Source organism: Pezoporus flaviventris, unplaced genomic scaffold (assembly GCF_033815535.1).
Source record: "Pezoporus flaviventris isolate CSIRO_AGI_PZ_B2104156 unplaced genomic scaffold, CSIRO_AGI_Pfla_v1 ptg000001l, whole genome shotgun sequence".
In the NCBI taxonomy this organism is placed as follows: Eukaryota; Metazoa; Chordata; class Aves; order Psittaciformes; family Psittacidae; genus Pezoporus; species Pezoporus flaviventris.
Genome location: NW_026892549.1, coordinates 35,160,538 through 35,186,013, shown reverse-complemented (window position 1 = coordinate 35,186,013; position 25,476 = coordinate 35,160,538). Strand labels below are relative to the sequence as shown.

Below are 25,476 nucleotides of genomic sequence, written 5' to 3'. Positions count from 1 at the left end.
GATCATTCCATTAATAGCTGATGTGTGTAACCGCAGCCAACTGGCCCTGTCCTCTCTGAGTTCAGGGCTTGTACCACCCCGTGTTGTTGCTGGAGAATAAAAGAAAACCGGGTTCTGATGCTGAGCCCACCTGGTTAAGAACATTGCTGCAGAGACCTGTATGTGGCTGCATGGTGGGGAAAGAATTAAAGAAAAGCTGACTAGCTGTTCTACCCTCCTAAGTCGGATTTGCAGGATTTAAGAAAATCTGCTGGAATTCCTTGATCTTATTTCTGTTCCTTATAGCTTGAGTACTATACCAGCTCTGGGTATGATTGCTGTTGACTACCTCTCTTTTTAGGCTTTCACTGAAGAACTCTTATGGAGGAAGCACTGATATTTCAGTTGGTCTTGACAAATAGTAGTCCTGCCAGTTCAGGAGAAATAGGTTGAGTTCCAGAGAGCTAGAACATTTTAGAAGGTGGTACTTCAGGAGGGTCCATACAGAATAATCTGAAAAAATCTAGATGGAAAGAGTCTTTAGGTAATCATAAACTATTACAGACCTGTGTTTATAGCAGGGCGAGAAGGTTATTTGTGGGTTATATGAACTTGAGTATTTACAACTACTTCAGACTTGCCCACACAAGATAGTTCAAGATCTGGTTTACCTTATCTTTAGATATGTTACCTATCTAAACTGCTGTAGTTATATTGGTATCGTTTCCTCCTTGGTCTTCCTTTCTATCTTGGATATGGCCACATACCTGTGAGAAGCTTTTGAGAATCTGAGATCCACCTCTCTCAAGGAAATGTCACTGCCAGAAAACCAGGAGGGAGTCTTGGCAAGAAGAAAATAGTTCCAAAAGAGGACCTGCCACAGAAGAGCAAACTTCCAACACCCACTATGTATCTTTGCACAGGTTGTCATTTCTACAGAAACCGAATACCAGACTCAAACTTCTGTTGCTTTTGGTGTGTGCCACTCTGTGTTTCCTTTAAAATCACTTCACCTAGGAAATAACCTTATCTAGTGATTCAGGTTGCCCTGAAAGGGAAGTAACTTCCAAGCTACTGTGAAAGAAATCCAGTACAGGCTTTTGCTAGAGGTTTTAAACCCTCTTAGCATGTATCAGAGGGCTAAATAGGTGAGCGTCTTACAGGAGTTCTGAAGGAGCATCATCAGCCTCTCTGCTCCTGACTAAGGAGCAGATTTCTCAGAACCTTAGTAGATATTTCTGTTCCTGCCTCCTAGTATATCCTTTCCTTGTGTTTTCACTGGAGTAAGTGGTTCTAAATTCCAACACATTCCTATATTTTTGTTTTGCTCCTTTTTTTGCCAGTGCTGCTTGAGAGCATCAGCATGCTGCAGCATCTAAGCTATTTCCATCCTCTGTTGCCCTGATCATCTGCCTCCCTCACTACGAGGATATAGGAGATTTGCTCCTAATTAACTGAGTGCAGTTCTTGGCCAAATCCACTGTGTCCAGAATGCACTGTGGTACAAATCCACTCCAGAAAGGGCTCCCTCCTGTCACTCAGCAACTACTGTAAGAGATCCAGCATGGAGTGGAATTTCTTTGCCTTTGATGAGCATCTGAGGATGAGGCAACTCAAAACTGTCATCTGAAGTGAGTAATGAGCAATAAGTGAGGGAATTAGAAAAGAGGCTTCTTGTGAAGCCAATAGATTTCTATCAGCCTGTTCCTTGTTTTTATGCTGAACGTGTGTTTGGAAATGCTGCTCAGCAGACTTGGCCAGGAGTGAGCTCATTTCTTGAGGTGACCTTGTTTCATGCTGCAGAAAACCAGGAGTTAATCCTTCCGAAATCAGAGTATAAATAGGTAATTCCTGTTAAACTGAGCTGAGGAGCTGCAGGGGGAACTTGTTAAAAAAGACTCAAGATTGAACAGCTTTAAATGTACCTTCCTTAGATTTAATAATGTTTGAAACTTCCGTTGTTACACTCTAACCCTAATTCACATGGAGGAACAGTAAGCTTAAAACACTAAAAAATCCCATAGGATTGTTTGTAACAGTACAGTAATGATCAACCCTCTGGAAAGCATCCCAGCCAGTCAAGTGAAAATAACTTTACAGCCCAAGGTCAAGGAGACACTTGAAAAAGACCTAGGGAAGCGATGGTAGGATGCAGGGCTGAAAACTGGGAATGCGCCACGGAGGGCTGTGCCGCCTGTGAGTTTTGCATGGGGAGAGCTGGAAGCTGCTTCAGGTAAAGTTTTCCGGGTCCCGTTTACCTGGGTCAAACCAGAGGAGAGTTTGACCTGGGGAAGCTGCAGGGAGCTAATCGAGGAGGCAGCGGTGGGGGGATAAAGTCCAGATTCCTTCCAGCAAGTCTAATCTCTGGCAAGTGTGCGCGCACAAGCAGCTTCCTTCTCCAGCTCGGCTGTCGGCGGTTCTGCAGGAGGACACAGCCCCGCGTCCCCGCAGTCTCCGTGCCTCGGGAGGGAAGGGAGAGGAGCGCGGCCGGCCCAGGAGCCGGGCGGGGGCTGGCAGCGGGGAGAAGCGCAGACCTGGAGAGGGAGGGGAGAGCGGGCTGAGGGCTGCGCCCCACCCGCCAGCGCTTGCCTCCTCCTGGATTTAAGGTGCGAGAGAAACCCAGGGGCATGTTCTCCGCCCTTATTCTCTCCCCTCTTTTTCTCCTTTCCAAAGAGAATAACCAAGGAGAAGAGATGGGGAGAGACAGGGGAAAGTGAAATTCTAAGATGCTGCTGGGAACTTTGATCCCTTCCCCTGCATCCCTTTCCCTGCGCAGAAATGGAAGAGGCATCCCACTCAGTTGGGTGCGGAGCCCTGCTCCCGGGGAAGCCCAGCTGCAGAGCCCGAGGAGGAGGCAGCAGCTGAGCCTGGCAGCTGAACGGCAATGTGATGCTTGAAGAAGCTTCTGCCCACTTTGCACAGGAGGGATGGAGATCCCCAAAGTACTGGGGCTCCTCATAGAGCTCTCCAGTCTGTTATCCTGTCTCAGATGTGTGGAGGTAAGAAACTGTTATTCTTCTATCTGCTTGTGCAAAGTCACATGGCTCTTTTAATGTCCTCACCGTAAGTGGATCTTGTTATTACTTGAATATGTTTTCCAAAGCATCTAGGCAGCTGCGGTCTCTGGGAAGAGCTGGGGGCTTGGGGAGGGATTTATTTCATTGTGCATATGAAATCCAGACAAGGAAACAAATCAGGGAAGCAGGATGCACAAGAGCTTGCAGATGCTTTGGCTCAGGTTTCTTGTGTTTCTCAGACACTGCAGTGACCCTGGCAGGAAAGATCCATTGTTTCTGTTCTTTGATGATGGACTGATTACCCCTGTTGCTGTTAGGAAGAGATGATTTATAGCCACATGGATGTGGGGCAGTGACTACAGCACATAGCGTCTGCACTAAGATTTGGTCAGTCTTAGCTAAGATGGTCAGTGCTGGGGTGCTTTGGAAGCTGCTACGTGAACTGGCAGCAACTAATCTTTCATTAGAAGGGAAGCATATTACATGGAGTGCAATTCTTTTATTTATGGTCCATCTCCAAGAGCAAGTTCAGGCTTTCATGTACGGCCTGTTATTAGTCCAACCCATCCCTCTGTTGCCTGCGGGCTTACATGTGTGTGCAGCTGCACATTAAATGCTAGGAGTCAGGGGACCTGGAGTGTGGCTCAGTCAGATGTTTGGTGCCGTCACAAAAGTGTGGCTTAGCTCACCTTCCTGTCTTTGCAAATATCTGAGAGATCCTCAGATAAGTCCTTTGGCATTGATACTTCACAGACCATTATGTGGGATTTCAACAGCCTGATACATGCAGATGGATTTTTGGCTGAAAAGCATTTGTCAGTTAAATGCTGTTTTATCCATGCATCCCTTGTGTACGTGCAGCTGAGATCTGATCTGCTGTTTCTGAGACATGTCAGGATTTCATGTTTGATATGTAGCGTCACATTCTGACTTCTAGAGGGTGATGGTGGAGCTTGGCCATGGTTGCCAACACCTGATGGACCATATTCACAAGCTTGTTTTAAAAGGAAAGATGTCTGCTTGAGGAGGTGTCATTCTTGTCAGGTATCTATGGGAACTATCTCTACTTATTCGAGAGGGGGGGTTGATTTAATTCCAGATTTTACACTTCCCCTTTTCCAGGGAAAGGTGGAGCTGAGAGAAGCAAAATTACTGCATTTGAAGAAAACCAGAACCATTTCCAATAGCTGGTAGTCTTTATATGCATAACTCTGCTCTGTGAATAACAAGGCCTTGTTCATATAGGAATATAAGAAACATTCATTTAGAAGTATTTAGAAATTAATTAAAGTCCAAGGAGTTAACAGAAGCATGTACAGTTTCTTCTCTTCACTCTGCTCTGTGAAGATCTTGCACCTGCCTGCACATCATGTAATGGTGCTGAGTGGAGATCCCTATCTTTCAGCCCGCAATCAAGTTATAACCACCAAAAACACTGCCTATAAGAGGAAATACAGTTTGGGGGCTGAGCAGGATCCTGGAATTCTGAAGACTCTGTTTCATATTTTTTGTTCTTAGTAATTTAACCCCATTGGGATAATAGTACCATAGGCCATATCATATTCTCATGTATTAAAACCAGAATCCCCCAAAAGCATTGTTGTATTTCTTCTTTAGGCGTTTCCCCACTTTGTACACTTATTACTATTTTAACAGGGATCCCTGGGGGCATCATCCCATCACATAGATACATCTCTGTTTGCTGCTGTTGCCATAGATGGCTTGTCCTAGAAATGGGGAGAGAATGAGTGGTTATTCATTATTTTCCTTACTGGTAACAATTATTTTCTTCTAGCTTTTCTTTCCATAGGCATCTCACTCAGACTTCCCAATTCTATTGGAAAAGAACAAAGCAAGCCCTGCAATGTGGTCAAGGGTAAATCTCTGCAGGCTAGTAATTATTCATTTTGCTGTTAGTGGGCAGAGCTGTGATTGGATTTGAAGAGGAGCAATGGGGAGAGCAGGGAAGAGGCTGGTTACTAGGGCATGTTTGCCTAAAGCAGCAAAATGCTGAGCTGCTTTTAGGACATGCCCATGTTTATTTCATCGGATAATCATCTTTCTCTTTTTGCTCTGTTTCTTTTCCCAGGCTTTCCTGGGATCCCAGCCCAACCAAAACCATTTGCAGAGTACAGGTAAGAACAAGAAGTTATTAATTCAGTCATCAGGCAGTTTCTTTCCTGCAGTAGTGATCTGAGACCATAGGTACGATGAACTGCTACCTGGCATTCTTCCTTTCTTTCCATTAGTACTTCAATCTTTCCTCCTGCCTAAATGCTTGTTTATCTCCTTCCCCAAAATGGCCAGACCGCTTTGTTTCCTTCATGTCTACTAGTCTTGCAGCTCCCCACTCCTCCCACATGTTCTTCTCCTTTAATTTCTTTCTTTGCCTTCGTCTTTCTTGCATGCTCACCTTTCCTCCGCTTTAATAACTACTGAATTCTCAGACACTCCCTCTGAGAGTGCCAGGTGTGATGCAAAGGGCACAGTGTGTTTTCCAGACGCTTACCTGTAACTGCTTCTCATTTTTGCCCCCTGCAATTCACCTTCAGCTGTCAATCACCCCCTCTGGGCTTGGCAGCAGCTACAAGGCAAATGGTGAAGCTTCTTTGTACCCTTAATGTTTGCCCTATGTGTCTTTATGGCAGAAAGGTTTTCTGAAAGTGCTGGCCGCTTTTTGTTCATCCAATGTAGTCAATAGAGCTGTAACCGCTATCCCTTTCTGCATCTGCTCTTCCATGTTATGGACTCTATAAAGCCCACCCTCACACAGAAGCTGGTTCTGGTTTCCCTCTTTCTTATTTCAGGGTCATGAATGGAGAGTTTTCTTCTTTTGTTAAAGGGACCATGACAGGCAATAATAAATTAGTTGTTGGGGTTTCTTTCCATGAGATATTTCACATGGGCACTGGCATGGAACACTGGCACCTTCACTTCCCCCAAATAGGTTCCCTTTCCCTACTTATATATCATCCAAGTTCAGATAAACCAGGGTATATGCTAATGTGTGTAGGGAACATACAACTACAATACCATTTCCCACCTTCCTGCTTTGTAGAATGAAATTTTAAGCTCTCCTCAGTTTCAATCAATTTAGATAGGCAACTAATCTTCTAAAGAGCCTAGGATCACATTTAAGAGCATCTTAATCAGGTGCCAAAGCAGGTGGGGAAGGAAGTGGAGGAGTGTGTGCCAGGCTCACGTACTGCTCCAGGGCAAGCGAAGACATGTATTGAAATAGATGGTAAGGGAAACTGGTTCAAATTGTCCATGTTTGGGCCCAGAGTTGACATTTCAAAGGTCTGTCTGGGCAGTTCATGACTTTCAGATCAACTTGGGGTTTAGACAGTGCATATTATAAACATTCTTTGAGCAGCTGCCTTGAAGAATGATAGACTTGAAATCAAGCAAGTAGCAGTCAGGACTGCAGACATGGGAGGTATTTCAGGAGATCAGTTATAACCTCCCACATTGTCTGAGCCTTGGTGCATGACACCTTAGGTGACGCTAACAGCTCCTTTCCTTTGCCCAGCATCCAGCGTGTGTGGTGTTGGACCTCTTGGGTATTACAATGGTTCACTGGCGGTCACTGAGGCTGGGGCAGAGTGCCTCAACTGGGCAGACTTCCCCGATTATGTTCAGCAGTACCCAGACCGCGGCTTGGGGGACCACAACCACTGCAGGAACCCGGACGGGGGAACTACACCCTGGTGCTTCTACCGGCTTGCATCAGGGGCCATCGGCTGGGCTAATTGCGACTGTAACCAAGGTAAGGGCTGCCGCGTGTCTCTGCCGGTGCCTGCCTGCACTGCCCTGGGGGCTCAGGGCAGAAATGTGTGCTGCACAGACTTGCAAGCAGCAGGTGGGACACCCTGTGAAAGGCGCACAGTACAGTAACTGTCCCAAATTGTCGAAATAATCAGGACTAGAGGCTAGCCTGTGTGGGAGAAGAACGTCTGTATATAGTGGGGGGTGGATTTAAGCTGCTGTAGCCATAATGCCATGTATAGATGCTTTTATTCCCATACAAGGAGCCCTTTTTTTTTTTACTTTTAACTTATGCCACTTTGAGACAGTTTAAGTTATGTGGAAAACAGCCCACTCCGGCTTCTTGAGTGCCTGTAGCAGAGCTCTCCTCATGTAAGTGTAGCTGTTCAAATACAATAAGCAAAAATCTTCTGTGGCAAGGTAAGGTTACAGGCTTGCTTTGGAATTCTTCACAGTGCTGACACAAGGATTGCAGCTTGCTTGGAGGCATGCAAAGGAGCTGAGCTCTCTCAGTGCGCAGATTTCAGTGCAACGTTCTTGAAAAGATTTTGTTTGTCCTCCTGCTTTCTGACCTTCTTTGCTTTATGTTTCAGAGGACAGATGAAGTACAATTTAATAGGTGAAATGAATGTCTTTTTTCCCTTGCCAGTGAAAGTGCTTTCAGAGATGGCTTCATTAAAGTGAGGGGTACAAGTGTAGTTGTGCTTTGTGCCTGCATGAGCTACTACAGACAAGGTGTATCCTTCTCACAATACATAACTGAGCAAGGAAATGTGCTTTCTAAACTGTGGTAGATATTTGTGGTGCAGTGAGAATTGAAAGGGTATTTACTTTGTAACTTGCTTTTCTTAGAGAATTTAAAGAGGATTCACCTGCTGTTACTGAGCATCTAGCTGTAGCAACAGTGACTGTCATAGGTGGTTGATGGTAAATAAATCAGTGGAGTGTCAAAAGGAATTAGACAGCCTACCATTTCCATACACCTTTTCAAGGTAGCATGTAAAATCATCCCCATTTCACAGAAGGAGAATCCAGGAGCTGTGGCAGAAGCCAAGTTTCCTGCAATGTTATCATGGCTTTGAAAAGAACATAGCACCAGCTATCCTGCCGAGCAGCGATTGCAGGACCCAGGAAGGTGCCTTCAAAACAGCAAAACAGGGATGAGAGAAGCTAAGTGCAGTTCAGCTCAGCTATGTGCAAGTCCAAAACTTGCTGGTCTGAAACCTCCATCACAAGACAGCAGCTTTTACTTTATTTCCTCCCCTCTTTTGGAAGGTGCTGTGCGATTGGCTGAAGATAGTAGTGTGGAGCTGTACTTCAATGGACTCTGGGGCACCATCTGTGCTGACTACTGGACTGACTGGGATGCCAGTGTTGTCTGCAGACAACTAGGTCTCAGGTGGGAACCTCAGTCTGGTTGCGAGAGTTACTGCTCATGTAGCCTTTGAAAGATCAGGCTCTGCGGTTACAGTCTCCCTGGCATAGTGTGTTGGCTGGGGGAGAGGAGTTGGTTTTGTGGACTCATTTCCCATTTACCAGGGTCCTTTCATACTGTTGTTTTTTTATTTCTGCAGCTATGCTAAACCCAAACAGCATTTGCAAGATTTCTTTAAAGCAGTAGTGTCTGCTTGGTGCTCCAGACTGCGATGAGTGAGGTGTGAGATCGTACCCTCTTTTTAGTATTACCAGCTGGAGTTACTGTAGTGATCTAATAGAAGTTTTGAGAGTGTGAACTGTCTTTGGGAAACCGGGATTTGGACCTTCAGACTTCCAAATAGTGAGGAGATAAGGTCTACAGAGAAGGAAGACGTTAATTCAGATATTTGGATGTTTGAATCTGTTGATGGGTTTGTTCATCGCTCTCAAGCGAGGGGGCCATTTCTGATCAAACCAGCTCTTCTGCCTTAAGTAGGAACACAGAATGGGTTAGGTGGAGGGAAGTGCTTTGTGCTTGTTTGTGCTTTCCCATTAAACTGTAAATGCCACCCCTTTATGCATCCCGATCAACTGGGCTCAGTGGGATGTGAAATGGCACAACTGGACTGCAGAGTCACAGGAACTGAGGGGAACTGGTGAGTCGAGCAGCACTATGGCATTTCATCCCTCTGTTGTGTTCTTTGTACCAGTGAGATCGGCTCAGCTGGGAAGAAGAGTCACCCTGGACTGTGGCCTGTTCCCCTGCACCTGCAGTCAGCAAACTGCCATGGGGATGAGAAAGCCCTGCTGGAGTGTGGCTACCGGGAAGCTGTGTCAGGAGTTTGTAAGCAGGGGAGTGCCATGGCAACCTGTGTCCCTCCAGAAGGTAAATCTCCAGGGAAGGTTCACTCCCTGTTTCTTGCGTCCAGTGTTGCTGATAAAATGTGAAATGTAAGGTTGTGAAGCTATGGTGAGCAAATCATTGGAGCATGTTCTTCTTTCACCTGCTGTACAGGTGGTTATCTTCCTTCCAGGGGAAACTTATCCATCCTTTCCCAATCCCAAACACTCAGAGTGGGCATACTTCTAAAGCCACTGAAAGATGGCTGCTGCTTATGCCCACATCCCATTTTCATCAAACCAGGATTTTGTCTGCAGGCAGCAAAGTCTTAGTCACTGTAGCAGCCAGTTAAAGAGCCGTCCCCGAAGCAGCCCCTTACTGTGGGCTGCAATCACTGATGCGTCTGTGGGATCTAGAGAGGAGGGTGGGACTTGAGCATCCCAGGAGCTCCTCTGGCTGATGAATGGTTCTGCACCCTGAACTGCTGGATATGCTTTGTCTCTGTCTTGTTCTGTTGTGCTCTGTTTCCCCTTCTTGAAGCGCAGGTGTAGATGCCCCGCTGCGTTTAGTTGGGGGAAAGGAGAGCTTTGAAGGACGAGTGGAGGTTTACCATGATGGCAAGTGGGGTACCATCTGTGATGACCAGTGGGATGACCGGGATGCTGAAGTAGTCTGTAGGCAGCTGGGACTCAGGTAATTTCCCTGCTGTATATCAAGGAGTGGTCCTAGAAGTAAACAGAACAAGGAACGTGAGAGCATCTCCCTTCACTATAGTACCAGTCCTTTCTATAGGAGGTATACAGAAACCCTGGGAAAGATAATTCTGGGCTGATCACTCTGTGTAATGGCACCTCATTCTCCTGTGTGCAATTCAATGCCTAACATGAGAGTTGTATGCTGGGCATTCCTGAAAATCACCTCAGTACAGAATTGTTTAAAATAGACAATTCAAGTTTGAGATCCCTCAAAGTTTGGGAGTTTTGCCTGTTACTGAGATTGAAAACTGGTTGTCCTCAGAGCTCCCCAGGTGTCTGAACTGTTCATGTTGCGGCCACATTTTTGCTATGTGCTTGGAGGTCTCATTACAAAACTTCCCAGTAGTGTATTTCAGTTAACAGCTGGAAACGCCACTGTGCCAGAAAAACAAATTAGCTATGAGAGGACACTGACCTAGTGTAGCAAGAGTCCCTGTGCAAGGCAGAATGTGAGGGCATGAGGCTGTGACCTTCCTTACTGAGCATATGTGTCTGTAATGTTTGCAGTGGGAACCCAAAAGCTTTGTCGTGGGCTCACTATGGGCAGGGATCTGGCCCAATCCTGCTGGATGAAGTGGAATGCTCAGGCAATGAACTCTCACTTGACCAGTGCAAGAAGAGTGACTGGGGACAGCAAAACTGTGACCACATTGAAGACGCTGGGGTCTCCTGTGACCCTTTCACAGGTACAGATCTACAGCTCTATACCAGTCAGATGCAGCCAATCTTACTCCCGTATTACATGGCTTGCTTAGCAGATAATCCCCCTGCCTCAGGATCTTGCAGGGATTCTACGTATAGCTGCCACCTGTGACAGCAGAGAGCAAACAGCAGGTGGGAATGGGTCAGAGACAGGCTTGGTGGTGTTCCCATGGCTTTCTTTCCACCAAGGTGGTATGGAAAGGCTGAGGTGAATCCTCACTGACAAGCAGGCATGTTGGGGAGCAATGAATGTTTGCCTTTTGCATACCCACGGGTATCTGTGTCTCGGGTTTATTTCATTCGTGGGCTGTAAAGAGACCTCAGTAGTGGGGCACAGGCTGCTGCTTTTCTCCCCTGCTGAGCACTGACCTTTCCTTCTCCCATCCCTTGCAGAGGGCACCATCAGGCTGGCTGGTGGCCGCAGCCCCAGTGAAGGCAGGGTAGAAGTTTATTACAATGGAGACTGGGGCACAGTGTGCGATGACGGCTGGACAGACCTCAGTGCCCAGGTAGTCTGCAGGCAGCTGGGCTTCAGGTAGGACTGAGAGTGTGTGTAGTGTCTGTGCTTCCTCATTTCAAGGATTAGATTCCATCACCCTTCACTGGGATAGGCTGGACCTTAATCCTTCAATGCTGTCTTTGTTAGAAGGTTTATTACCCATTATGCAGCTTTATTCAAGAAAAATTAATAGGTATCCACATCCTTTCCGAGGGGAAAAAAATCACCAAACTGTATAAACTCCTGCCTCAGCCTGTTTGGAAGCAGATAACAGGCTCGATATTGTCTTTCTAAACCCCTCACCAAAGTCAGAAAGTTCTCCCAACACTTCTTAAATTTGCAGGTGTATCAGCTCAGCATTGCCACCTCTGCTCTGTCACTAAACAGTATCACCCACCTGTTCTGTCAGCTGAACACATCACCTGCTTTGGCACCTGAACGTATCAGGGCAAAAAAAGAGTAGTATTAGGGATTTTCATAATGCTTTTCTTTCAGTCCATTGCTGAAGGTCACTCCTCCAGGTATGAGCTTGAAGAAGATTTAAGATCAGGATACTGTAGTCTTGGAGCCACTAGAGGTGTTTTGTGGATTTTTTTAAGTATGATTATAAAAGTTCAGCTTTATAGACTGAAAAAAAGACTCAACTAAATTCTGCCTTTTCAGTTCAGCTGCATACTGTGTAATCTCCCACAGTGCCTAAAATTGCAATTCCAGGTAGCTGCTTCCTATAAAAAGAAGGGGAACTACTTAAATGTTGATATTTCTGACGCCTCCTCTGCTAGCCCCTCTCCAAACTGACAGACCTGGTGTCACATTTGCAAGGCAGCCTCTGTGGTATAGCTGGCCCGTTGTGCTACTGTGCCTTTGACCAGTCACTAGAAAATGGACTGGTCTGAGCAGGCCTTCCTGAAAGCTGAAGCTGGTGAGATATGCAAGCTCCTTGTTTGCCATTCTCTGCGTCACTGAGTGGTTTAGGTCAGGAAGACACTGATATCACAGCTGAGCTCTGCAGGGGAATTTCCCTTTTAGTCTAAGCTTGTGTCTAATTCCCTCTGTGAGATTAATGAGTTTTCATGAATCTGATCTCATGTTTCCTTCCTCTAGTGGTCCTGCTACCCTCGCCTCTGAAGGGGACTATGCTGCTGGCCAAGGCTTTATCTTACTGGATGATGTGGCTTGTGTGGGGACAGAGCTGTCCCTCCTGGACTGTCCCCACAGCAACTGGGGGCAGCATGACTGCTCACACGCTGAGGATGTGGGAGTCCGCTGTTCCCTGGAGAGCAACACAGTCATGGATGACAGCCTGGGTAACTCGCTTTGCTTCTTGCCCTGGGCGGTGGGGAAGTGTCACCTGGTGGCCTGTTCCTTGGGAAGGTCTGGCAGATGTGGGAGATGGGGGGGCTGCTTTTTGAGGAGGACTCTTAGGAATGCACCCTGGCTGTTTTGGGGCAGAGCTGTGGCTCCACCAGACCTATTGCCAGCCCAGCAGAGAAACTGAAACTGGAGAGAACTGGCAGTCTCCAAAACAAACCTGAGGGGTTGAGAGATGGTGGCAGCCTTAGTGTGCCATTGCTTACTGATGAGATTCCTCAGCCCCATGCCTGTGGGAACATGGGACCCCTTTAACTAGCCCTGGTGTAGGTAACTGGTGTAGTTAGTGTTGCACCTTGCCAAGACAAGAAGACTTCAGATGTGAGGGGCTGTTGTGTGGAAATTTGCGCTCTCTTGTGTGGATGTCACACTTTAGTTAAAATTGTGAATATATTTTGATTAGCATAATTTCCTCATTTGTATGTGGCCTGATACTCTCCCCCTTCCCTAATACAGGAGACTTTTGAGTTTGTCAGCCATTTTTACTGAAATAGATGGTATCCAACATTTTTGTTTCTCCTGAACGGAGAACTCTTCTCTTGCTTAGGGTAATGTAATAGTTTTATAATTTAATGTATTTATTTCCTGGGCATGTTTAAGCTTGCCCACTCTTGGCTCAGGATTAAATAACTTTCCTTCTGTTCTTGTTCTCCTCTTTACTCAGCTTTCAGAATATGATCCACTAATGATTTCCAGTATGTATTAAATTAACATGTACGCAGTCTTCTGATTCAGTGCAGAGCTGAAATGTCTTCATATAGAAACACTCCTTTCTTTTTCTTTTTTTTTTTTCTCTTCTCCTGTTTTTTGGTGTTTTTTTTTAAGCTCACTGGTACCTTGGATTCATCCTTTCCTATAGAACCCAAGTTCTGGGCACCTCACACTCTCAGGTGGCTTTGCTCGCAGTCACCCATGTGTATTCTTCTGCAGGACCTCCTGTGCGGCTCATGGATGGAGAAAGCACCAAGGAGGGACGAGTTGAGGTATTCCTGAATGGGCAGTGGGGCAGTGTCTGTGATGATGGCTGGACAGACAGAGATGCTGCAGTGGTTTGCAGGCAGCTGGGATTCAGGTGAGAGCTTTGGTGCATGCATCATACAGACAGAAACAACTCTCAGGGGGATCACTTCTCTCTGAACCAGTTTCTGGGGGCTTCCTTTCTTAGTTTTGGCATACCCATATATTCCCATATTGAGGGAGTAGGGTCATATTCTTACTGAATTACTGTCTGTGTGTAGTGACACATAAATATTATTTCTCTTAAAATGTGCTGGTGCATCAGGTTCACCTGCCTACTGCTGATTAGCCACCCTCTCTCTAATTGCAGTGGTACAGCAAAAGCCAGGGCAATGGCTTATTTTGGTGAAGGCCATGGACCCATCCATCTGGACAACATAGAATGCAGAGGCACGGAGCACACCCTGGGGCAATGTGTGAGGCCTGACACAGGGATTCACAGCTGCTGGCACAGTGAAGATGCTGGTGTGATCTGTGACTATGTGGAAGAGAAGGTGCAAGGTATCAGGAGAACAGGTGATATGCCCATTTCTTCTGTGCAGAAATCTGCAGCTCCAGCTGTAGGATCTATGCATGCTTTTATGCTTTTTACCTTTTATGCTTTTTACCTTTTACCCTTGGCTGACAATTAAGCATGTCCTGTCCTGCACCTCCTACTTTATCCTTGGTTTTGTTGTCTCTTCTTAGGAGCATAGGGTGCTCCAGACTAGTTGGAGGAGCACCACTTATGTCAGGCCTTTGAGCCTGCTGAAATGCCCCACAGCCAAGTCACCATACCCTTCCTTAGAGCATTAACCATGAGCAACTTTGGGGTTTATGGTACCGAGGAAATAGCTGTAGAGGTCCAGTTCCTTGCACAAGACTACAGGTGCTGCTGGTAAGCACCTCCACCAAAACTGAGGAAACCTATGGGATCAAATCTACTACGAATTCCATATGCACAGCACAACAGAATCAACTACAATGAGGATTAAGTCTCTTGGGGAAGGTGAATGGTGTTTGGCTCTGTGACAGCAATTGTTCATGCTTAAGCTGAAGGTACCTACCCAACGGCTCTAACTTTGCTGTGCAGGTCCAGAGTCTGGTGTGTGCGGGATGCGCCTGCTTCACCGTCGCAAGAAAAGGATCATAGGTGGAAAGAAGTCCCTCAGGTACTACTTGTAATTGCTAGGAAAGCCAGAACTCGTTCCAGCTTCCCTACAGGCTCTGGAAATAGCCTGGTAAATGCTAAATACATCAACACGTTTTCACTGGTCATTTTTGAACTTAATTTGAACCAGTGGGTCTATCTAGGGAAGAATTCACACCAGCTGAGCCCAGATGGGGCAGAGTGGATAGGAAAAGAGGAAACCAGCTCCCATGTGTGTGACACCTGCTATTCCTCTGTTTCTTGTTCAGAGGCAGTTGGCCATGGCAGGCCTCACTGCGGTTGAAGGGTTTTCATCGAGATACTCGTCTGCTGTGCGGAGCAACCCTGATCAGCAGCTGTTGGGTAGTGACTGCAGCCCACTGCTTCAAAAGGTGTGTTTGTGGGTGGGGAGCCCCAAGGGATACTCGGTGATGAGCAAGATAACCTTGTACAAGGTTATCCTTCTAGCCCATGAGCAAAGTTCTTAAACCAAGACCTTTGAGTTACGATGTGTGGAATCTTGAAGCATTTATGGGGATGACTCAGGATAGGCTCCCTTTTAACTTTGAGGCTTCACCACTTAAAGTGAACCAGCACTTTGCCATTCTTTGGTGCTTTAAGGAACTGTGAACAAATGAGGTCACAAGCCTGTTGCAAGTATTGTAGCCCTTTTTATAGGAAAAAAATTCCTATGCATGGTAGAGAGCGATTTGGGTCACCCATTGACTGCAACAGCTGGCATTATAACATCTACCAAAGATGTGCCACAGTGTCTTTTCAGGTTGTGAGGAGGTGGATCAGCCTCACAGCAACTGAGACTTGTGTGAGTCTGTTTCCTTCTCAGCAGGAGCATCAAGAACGTGCGTCTCTGTTTCTTCAGGTTTGGTGTTGATGTGCGGCGCTACCTGCTGCGGGTGGGTGATTACCACACGGGTGTGAAGGATGAGTTTGAGAGGGAGCTGCCCGTGGAGCGGATAGTCCTCCACAGGAACTACTGGGCTGGCAGCAATGATAACGACATTGCCTTGGTCCGAATGCGGGGCAGAGAGGGGCACTGTCTCTCCTTCAATCACCACGTTCTGCCTGTCTGCCTGCCTGACAGGAAAGAGAAGTCTGACATCAACAGGCAAGCCTGCATCATCTCTGGTTGGGGAGACACAGGTGAGTGAGGCAGCTTTAACTGGCAAGAAAGGTGTCAGAGTCTGGGTTTAGAAGCCTACATGGGCCATTAATTTATGTCTGCACAACTCAAGGCCATGTTTTTACTGCTCCTATTTGTCTGTGCTAGTGCATGGTGTTAAGGAGTGGGGAGGTGATTTTTGTGCCATTGTGCTTTCTTCTGATTTTGAGGCTTCTTGAGCCTGCCTAAGGTGGAAGTTCAGGTTGCCATAGCATCCCTCTGAAACTGTGGGACAGAGTAATGCTGCCATCTGGCCACAGTCCTCTTTTTCTTCCCCTTTTTACATACATTTTGGCCCACAGCAGACCCCTTAGACAGCAGCCTGTGCAGAGCCATACAAAGCCTATGGAGGCTGCCATGTTTCCATCACCTCCTGCCTTCTTCATGGTACTGTCATAGTGAAGTGGAGGCTTAAGAGGTGGAAGGGATCTCTGTTAGACTACCTTGCTCTATCTCCCTGGATATTGCTGCAGGGACAGCTGAGCTCTGAAGCTGGCTTTTGCACAAAGTTTGAGACAGCCTGAACCTGTCCTCTTGCAGCACATTGCTATGGAGTTTCCTAAGTAAAAGGGAGCAGGAAATCTTCTAGGAAGATTAAATTATTAAATATTATTAAATACTTAAGTTTCTAAAGGTGATGTTTCAAAATTCTGGGCTTGGTGGAGTCCTTAAATGGATACATTAGCAAGGTCTGCAGACAGCTTTAAACTCTAAACAAAACTTTATAACCAGCTGTCCAGTCTCCCCTCATTTGAGGATCAGAGATGCAATGCAGAGCTTGGAGCAAGGAGGCCTTTCTGGGGCTGCTGTGATGGGAGCAAAGCCATGTGTTAAGAAAGACATACTGCCAAGAGGCAAATAGCCCCTAGGAGCTTGTCTGTTGACTTTGGACCTACCCATCCTTCCCACCTGTTTCCCTAGCTGTTACCCCAAGTGTTCAACTGCAAGTATACATGTGCCTTCAGAGTCAGTTGCACAAAGTGCACACATCGCTTTGGCCTGTCAGTGGAGGATCAAGGTACATTTCAGCCTTACAACTCCCTTAATCTGCACTGGCGCTTAATGGCCAGAATCCCTTGCACACACCAAACCTGCTATCCCAATGAGAGGGGCAGTTACCCACTACCTTGTGAGCTTACCATAAAGCTTGGACACAGAAAGGTCTTACACTAATATAGCATGTGAACCATGTAAGAGATTTAAGCAAATTGGGACAAATTTGGCCAAAGATGAAGTGAACTCCCTTTGAATAATATTTAGATGCTTCTGAAGCATCTTCCAAAGCTTCTCTGAGGACTGAGCACTTAGCAAATATTACTGCATTTATTCTCTTGAGGAAACACTGCCCTTGTTTTACAGAGGAGGAAATGGAGGCTCAAAGAAAGTGAAATAAATTGAACAAGGTTCAAGTTACTTGTTGTCATAACTAGGAGTAAGACTCATCCTTTGATCTAACCTTTTTCTCCAACGTCTTCCCCATTTCTTTGATCTTACAGCTCTTTCTTGTGGTTTGGCTTGGCAGCACTGTTTTGTGACTTTCTGGTTGTTCAGAGATGCTGAGCTTCGCCTATTCCTGTGCCATAGCCTTGACATGAAATGTACAAGTACCTTTTTTTGTGTGGAGCACCCTTGCTCTAGGTCGCTGCTGTTGTCTGAATGTGAATTGGTCTGGACAGTCTTCTGTTCTGTTCCAGGGAAGTCCTATTCAAGAACCCTGCTGCAGGGGGTGGTGCCTCTTCTCCCACGGGAAGACTGTGAGGCCCGCTATGGGCACAAGTTCACGAACCGCATGATTTGTGCTGGGAACCTCTCTGAAGACAAGCGGGTGGACAGCTGCCAAGGCGACAGCGGAGGGCCACTCATGTGCCAGAGGCCAAACGGGCGCTGGGTCATTGTGGGGATCACCTCCTGGGGTTATGGCTGTGGTCGGAAAGATTCCCCTGGTGTGTACACGAAGGTCAGCAAATATGTACCCTGGATCAAGAGAGTGACCAAGCTAAAATGACAATGTCTGAGCTCTAGGAACTTCAACATATGGCCCTATTGCCCTACAGCAGCGGAAGGCTGTGGCTCCTGGCCTGTGGCTGGTGGAGACTGGACACTGGGAAAAGACTTTCATGAAAGACTTTCATGTAGAACTGGGAGAAAAACAGTTACAGCTGATTCTGCAAAGTCTTTGGTTCACTTTAGTCTGTGATCTCTGAGCAGAGAAAGCAAGTGCTCACTGGTAAGAATGATAAGTCTATGTTGCTCTGACTACCTGAGTCCTGTAACGCAATCACACTTGTTGCCCTGCACGCAGAAATGTGTAAGTGGAGAGATACCTGCCTCTGTAAATCTGTTCCGGGGTTTGCATGTTTGCACAGCTGAAAAATGCTGCAAGCAGACATGAGATGCTCGGAAGACGGCACCAGGCTCCGGCACAGCTGAAATCTTCAGATTTTCTTTTTGTAACAGTTCTCCAATTCTGAGAATCAGAGATTTAAGCTGAGCTGAGGAACAGGCCAACAGCTGGGTCTTTTCCTTCTCTGTTATGTCTCAAGGGTGAATCTTTTCTTTTCTGAATAGTAGATCTGCTCCCATATGATCCCTTTAAAGTATCTTTCCCTGCTAAAAGATGCTTGTCCCTCCTTCTGTAATCCTCTATCACATGTTTCCAGCTGCCAGATGCTATGGTTTTATTGCTACTTTCTCAATATAGTGGTTTCTTTTGTGTTCATTAGGTTTAGTTGTTTTTTGGTTTGTTTTGTGTTTTTTTTTTTTCTTAAAGCAGCATCTCCTAGAATCAGTTTTTCATGTAAGAGTAAATCTTAATTTTTTAGGAGACAGTAGCTTTCTTGCCCTTGTGTTTACTACAAAGAACTTAAAACTGTGACCTCAAAAGGCTGAATAGACATGTTCTTTTACTTTAAATCCAAATGTAATGTTTATCTCAAACATTCAGGTGTTGAATCACTGTTTAACAGCACTGCGGCAGCTTTCTCTTGATACTTCATTCATCTTAGCTGCCCTTTATTTGTGATGTTAGTCTTTAATAGCTCTGTGCTCACAGTTCTCCCATGAAATACAGAAATACTCCCGTGGTACAGATGCACCTCAAGCAAGTTACTCACTCCTGCAAAGCAGCTTCCCGCTTTCCCAAAGTGTGTCTTATTCTTGCAACCTCTGGGCTATGCTTCTATGCTTCCTCTCTACTCTTCTCTGCACTGTTTCCTTTTTCATTCCCCTCAGCGGGGGTAAAGCAGCTTAACTGGAGGCTATGCGAATACTGCCATCAAGCTGTAGTTCCCAGCCTGGGCAGAAATAATCCTGAGAGAAAGCAGGTGTTCTTGAATACTTCAATTTCTTCCTTCCCTCCCATTCAAACAAATGAGCAGAGTTTCCTCTTAGGCCTTAAGCACTCTTGTAAGTTATTATTCTCGAGTGGGTAGAAAATACAAAACTAGGCAGAAGGGCTAAGTGCATTAAGAGTTGTGCAGTGCTCAGTGTCTTCTCTCTGTGTGTAGACTAGCCAGAGAGGAGACAGGTCTGCTCAGGAGCAAGGGCAGTAAGCTTTGATGTATAACCAAAGACTTGAACACAGAGTAGTAATACAGGATGGGACATGCAGAACTTGTCATGATGTGCATGTTTTGGGTTCACTCATGCACTGTAAAGTAGGTGATGACTGGGTCAGGCACTGGCCTGCTGCCTGGAAGGTCTGAGCTCAGAGGCACTGAGGTGCTTGGTACCTAGGTATTACCAAGGTAAGAACAGGAGGCAGAGAACAGCCTGTGGATTAACAAAGTCATGCTACAGGACACGTGGTGACAGAGTCCTAGAAATCGCTTTGGATTCAATAAGCAGTAATTGCCTAAAGCTTTAACTTGTCTTCTATAAGACAGCTTTATGTAAAGGTGCTGACCTGGCTAGGTGGCTAATTTTTGTGTATGAATGCTAAACAGTTCCATTTACTCTTTCCAGGGATTATAGGATAACTGGGTTACCTGCTGCAATGGAATGTTTAAAGAGCCTTCTTGGAAACTTTCTTTTAAAAAAGAATTGTAGGAATCCCTAAAACACGCAATGCCAAAATCCCTGCAAACTGGCTTTGGCACAGATCAGATCTGTGTGTGCCGCTTCTCGAATGGCGGAGAGTCTGCAGTGCAGCTTGTGCTGATAACCCTAACTGAAGTGCCAGGCTTGATCCTTTGGCAGGGCTGTGCTTGGCTCCACACTGGCTGTGTTGTCCTACAGCTGCTGGCAAAGTCCCTAAGACACAAGCTGCAGACTGCTCCTTACCTCCCAAGAATTAATATTACAGGAGGACTGAGGGCAATTATGCCACACACCTCTGGTCTTGCAGAGGATTAAATGCCAAGTTCAACACCAGCAGTAACAGTACTTGTCTGGGAAACATGGAGTGATTTAGCTCTTATCTTCAGGCTCCCCAGACCAGCATGCTACAGCATCTCAAATGGAGTTTCTGTGCCCTGGGTGCTGTCACATTTCTAGTTTACCCTGGTTTAATCTTTCAATTTATACCTATAACTCCAACAGGCACAGAAGCATCTGAAGGGTTGAAACTATGAGGTTATTTCCCTAAGCCTACTTAGCTGGTTGCCATTCAGGAATTAGAATAAATTACCGTGTAATCACAAGTGAGATGCAGGCTTGGCACTGTCTTCTGGAATTCCCATGTTCTAGTTCAAAATGTTTCCTTCTCTGAGATCTTGTCACTGTGGAAGCTGTGAGAATACTTATAGTTAATATCCTTTGAGTCCTGCATGAGCCAGAAAGAGGGAAGGAAGTATCCAGTCTCTACATTTACACATTACTGGTACTGTAGGCAAGCCTGCCAATACTCTTGTCAATTGTCTCAACCTGTTTCAGAGCACTGCTATTTCTCTTTACTGTTTAAACTGGGACTGTGGCCCAAACCAAACTCACATACTTTGCCACCAAGGCTTATTGGAACTGCCTGCATAAGTGGCACCCAACCTAGGACTGTATTTTGTACCTAATGTTGGCCAGCAGCAGATGTTTAAGGGATTGTATGTGTCAGTTTGTACTGAACAAGTTTTAATAGCCTTTCCTTTTGGGGAAATTTGTTCTTGGCCCATTTAAATTAATTACTTGCATTACTATTATCACCATTAAAAACAGAAGTACAAGTACTTAGTCCTTCAGGTGTTACACAAACCCTATGCACTATCCTGTTGTGATTATTTTTTTTCCTAAAGCATGAGAGTTTATATCCCTAACTTAAAAAAATATATTTAATGTAACCAGCCTTCATCTTCCATATAAATGCTTAATCCCCTATTTAATCCAACTAAGCTCTAAGCCTCAGTATTTTTCTGGCAATAAGAACCAATATAATTTTATTCTCCATAGCACATAATTTCTTTTTATGGTTCCTGAATTAATTGCCTTTTTTTTTTTTCATTGAATCCCATCTGTCCTTGTGTTCTCAGCTACGAGAGGAAATAAGGGGCCTGGCTTTATATTCTCTGTTGTCCATCACTCTAGAGATAATCCCTTTTTAAACCGTGGCTTCTCTGTCTCTCTTCAAGCCAAACTGCTTAGGTATCTGATAACCTGATGACTGCCTCTTCATGTCTTCTCTTTCTGCTGTACCTTTTAAGCTTTGGTAACCAGAACTGAATGCAGTTTGCCAGGGGAGGCTGTGCCATCTGCTGATTATTTTCAGTGTCATTTTGTATACTAGGTAATGCTGTAAGTGATTTTAGTGCTGTATGTGTACTATGTATGTATGCTGGAGCTAGCTCTAAACTTGCTAGTGTGGTGTTGGTAGCAGCCTACCTACAACGCGATGAAAACCTGCTAAGGTTAATTCTCCCTGGGTCTTGGGCAGCGGCTGAGCTCAGAGCAGTTGCCGTGGGTGTGGCTGGGGAGAGTAATGCAGCTCTGGGCAGGAAGCACATGAACGTAGAGCTTTGCCTTGGCTGACATACCTGTAGGGGTGACACAGTCCTTCTATACAGCATTAGTTCATTGGATAAGGCTAATGCATATACACTATTTCCAGGAGCTGAGAGCTCAGGCACTACTGCTGGTGGTTGCACTATGGCACATGGATGCTATGAGACGGCTTCCTACAGCACTGTGGCACATGCTAGTTATGTGAGAAAGGGAATGTCACTATGACTGGCTGGGAGCATTGGCAGGAGTAGAAACACGGCTACTATTAGTGCTATTAGTGCTCCAGGTATACTTCTTTGAGGAACACCCAGCGCTGGTGTCTTCGGGACTTGCAGTGCCTGCACTGCTACCTTTAGCAGCCCTGTCTTGACTCCAGTCCAGGCTTTGGCCCTCTGAAGCTGGATTAAAGAGTTATCCCTTTTCTGTAACTGAACACTGTTCTGATGGTTTATACAATGTTTATATGATGGTTTATATGATGTTCTATGCTGTAATTAATCAGGCAGCTGTTTATTAACTTGGGCAAAATGTCAATTACCCTTGTAATCCATGTACGCAGAGAATAACAGATCAGTTTCTCAAAGGTATTAGTGGAGGCATTGGTGAGGAACAGGGAACACAGATATTTGCTATCTTAAGGGTAGGAGAGGTGGGCCTGCCTTTTGTCTGTCTGCTTTTCTCTATGAAGTCAATATCCTGAAGTTTTTTCACCCCCCAAAAAGCTGCAGTGACCCATCAACCACTTCAAGATAGATTTTTATGTGTATATTCAGCAATGAGATGAAAGCTTTTGAGAGATGAATTGTGCTGTGGTATTTAACACCATTTTGACAGATTCACTGGGAGTTTCTTGCAGCTGAAGGGAACAGAATGGCCTCTGGCGGTAACCAGCTTGGGACCACTTCTTGTGGAACGGGGCACTGTGACCCAGACAGACCAATGCACATCTCTCAGGCTGTGTATTTACTTGTCTAGAAAAGTATTTAATTTCCTGCATCAAGAAGAAAATCTCACTTGTGTAGCAGTCCACTAAGTTCTGTTAAAATCCCTTTCTTCTAACCAGGGGCTGAGTGCCCCTGACATCAGTCAAGTGCCAAAACTTTCACGTCCCCTGGATCAACACTAATGGCTCACAAGGTATGCTAATAAATGGATTATACTGTGACTGTGTGAGGCTCTGTCTTATTTTTAATCAAGGGCAGGTTTGGGGATGTTTTTCCAGCACTGAATTAAGCTAATTAAATTTCTCTATTAATGTTATTTTTAGAGCAGATTTAACATGCTAAAGCATGTTACAAAGCCAGCATCATGTTAGCTACTGTTACAGTGAAATGCAACCATTCTTCAAATGCCATATTTTTTGCTATTTGGAACAGGTAAGAGGTACCTGCAGGTCAACTCCCTGCACTTAACAGGATTTAATACATCAGCTTTATAATTTGTTGTTGTCGGTGATCTTTCTATACTACCTGTGAACAGACTGGTTCAGAATGATTTAGTCTCCTTTCAGTCTAGGAGTCATGTGTCACCACTCTAAGAATCAAAGCCAGCCTTGGAAAAGTGGAAGTGGGAGGAAGGAAATGCAGTTTGAATGAGCCACTGAGGCAAGAACACTGTTTGACTATTCACTGCTGCTCCCTGCTGCTGAAATCTGCAGTGCTGTACAAAAAGTCCGCTTTGAAACACAGTCTAGCTCCTTGCAAAGTCGCTGCTGCTGCACTGACGTTCCCAAGTTATTAGGGTTACACTGAGGTTTGGTGTAGCTGATACCTGCAGAGTGCAAGTATTATAGTATATAACTTTTTGTATGTAGTGACTCCAGCCTGCTGTTTGTAACTGACATGCACTTGCTGAAGAAAGGCCTGCTTGTGGTTAACACCTCCCTTACTTCACATCTGTAGGGTTTTCTACATCTACCTATGTTTCCCCTCTTGCTTGTACAAAGCTCAGAAGCAGACTGCAGGCACTTTAGACGGCCTTTCACGTGTCAGTGGGCACTGTTTCACTGAGTCAGTTCTGCAACGCTGTTCTGGAGTCACTGCCTGGGAAAGAAAGAAAGTCGAGACTGTGGTCAAGATTACAAGTCTGTCACGTCCTGTGTTTTGTATTAGAGCACTTGACCGCTGCCTTCATGTGGTGAAAAAGCTTGGGAGGAGTGTATGGCATGAGCTTACTTGTTTCATATTGCCAGCTGTAGGATAGCTGGCTCTGGATTTTGAAAATGAAATATGAATCAGGAGGAAACTGGGCTTTACTTCAAGCAGTTTTCTAACATGTATAGCTACCATATTTATTGGGATAGAGGAAGGCAGGCATTTGGGAATAACCCAATAGCATTAAAAAAAAATCTTACTTGGCCACAACTTCTTCTTTCTAATGGAGGAAAACAGTATATTGCTCAGACAGCCTTGGGTTGCTGGGCTTGGTGCTGTGCAACTCTAAACTGGCATGCATCTAGCACTGGCAGGACACTTCTATGAAATTGTGTTTATGTGTGAAAGTTAAAAGAGGAAGTAGTGCCAGCAAACTGGGTTTTTAAGTACATTGATGATCCAGCTGGAGTAATTCATGTCTAGAAAAACCCTTGGATTTAAGACATGCTGATGGAGGACAGGAGCAGGACAGGCATTCAAACAAACTGGTGAAAATCCGGTGCACCACTTGATCTCTCCCTCCTTGCTTTTCAAATCCCACACACACTTCCAGAAATAAAAGTCACTTTTCTCTGCACAGGTTTTCAAAACTAGCCTGTCTCTTGGAAGGAAGAAACAACTGCTCTGGATCAGGCTTTACCAAGCTGTGTTGGTCTAATGTCAGCTAAGCAAAAGGCCTTATTTCTCCCATCTGTTTAAATCTGTGCTGGCCTTCATACTGACATCAGGGCAGCTGTGCCTCAAAGGGCTGAGCTGGAAACAAGCGTAACTCAATGCTGGGCTCATGTTCAGTTGCTGCCCAACAGAAGAAACAAATGGGCAGGAATTAAAATTGCATCAAATGAATCTTGCTGGGAAGCGTTTGCTGAGCACATTGTGACTCCCAGCCCGTGCCGGCCCTGGGGCTCAGAAGCCAGCAGCAGGTACCTGTCAAAGGCTTCCATGAGAAGAGGTGGCTTGCTGTCATGTTTGCCTGAAGTGCTAGCCCGGACTGTGGGCCCTCCTCACTGAGAATGTAGGGAGTGGGGTGAGATTTACTGTGGCAATGTAACTGGACAACTCCACTGAAACCACTTTGAAAGTTTATACTTCTCTGTTACCCTCTCCTCAAAAGTACAACAAACCCCCTTCAAACAAGAACAACAACAAAAAACTCTTTGCAGTTTAACTAATCCACTCTGCTTAAACCTGAGCTGTATACAGAGAAGAAAATGTGCTTCCAAAGGTTAGTTCCTTCCTCACTCTTTTCCCCCTCCCTGCTTGCATGTACAGGCTTGCTGGAGACAGAATAGGATTACAACCTCTGATGTGGGATGGAGACCTGTTTAAGAGGAACAAGTGTACTACAGACTACTGAACACTCTGTGGTTTTTTTAGAACCAGTAACCAAACACCCTGGAGGAAAGCTCCTTTGCTTCATGTTTACCATGTCATTATCTCTAGCAAGACTAAGGAGAGATTCTGTGATTCAGCACAGCTATACTTACTGAGTATCAACAGAAACCCTTTTAACTCCTCAAATATGTCAACCACAGGTAGGTTGATTAAGACTTGAGAAATCTTTATTGTCCTACAAGGCTTTTCTTCACAGTTACACAGGTTTAAAATCTGTTTAAACTGCTGCAACTTTGTTGTTGACACTTAGGGGTGATGCACTGTTTGAATCGGATGCCCCTGTTCAGATAGGCAGGAGTGTCCACACATAAGAAGCCTGAAGAAATAAG

General features: G+C 45.5%; 1 protein-coding gene across 2 annotated transcripts; it reads left to right on the top strand.

Moving 5' to 3' along the window:
• Positions 1 to 64: 64 nt before the first annotated feature.
• On the top strand, positions 65 to 18,785 carry LOC133268424 (neurotrypsin-like). 2 transcript variants are annotated; one of them, XM_061451505.1, is made up of 15 exons: positions 65 to 4,770; positions 5,086 to 5,131; positions 6,529 to 6,765; positions 8,040 to 8,163; positions 8,891 to 9,066; positions 9,567 to 9,714; positions 10,284 to 10,462; positions 10,872 to 11,013; positions 12,082 to 12,284; positions 13,279 to 13,420; positions 13,676 to 13,881; positions 14,438 to 14,516; positions 14,764 to 14,886; positions 15,375 to 15,655; positions 17,369 to 18,785. In XM_061451505.1, the coding sequence occupies exons 1-15, from the start codon at positions 4,714 to 4,716 to the stop codon at positions 17,677 to 17,679; spliced, it is 2,454 nt and encodes an 817-aa protein (XP_061307489.1). In that variant the 5' UTR covers positions 65 to 4,713; the 3' UTR covers positions 17,680 to 18,785. The 2 variants fall into 2 exon arrangements, with proteins under 2 accessions (XP_061307489.1, XP_061307479.1); XM_061451495.1 differs by having other exon boundaries at positions 66 to 2,978.
• The last annotated feature ends 6,691 nt before the right edge of the window (positions 18,786 to 25,476 follow it).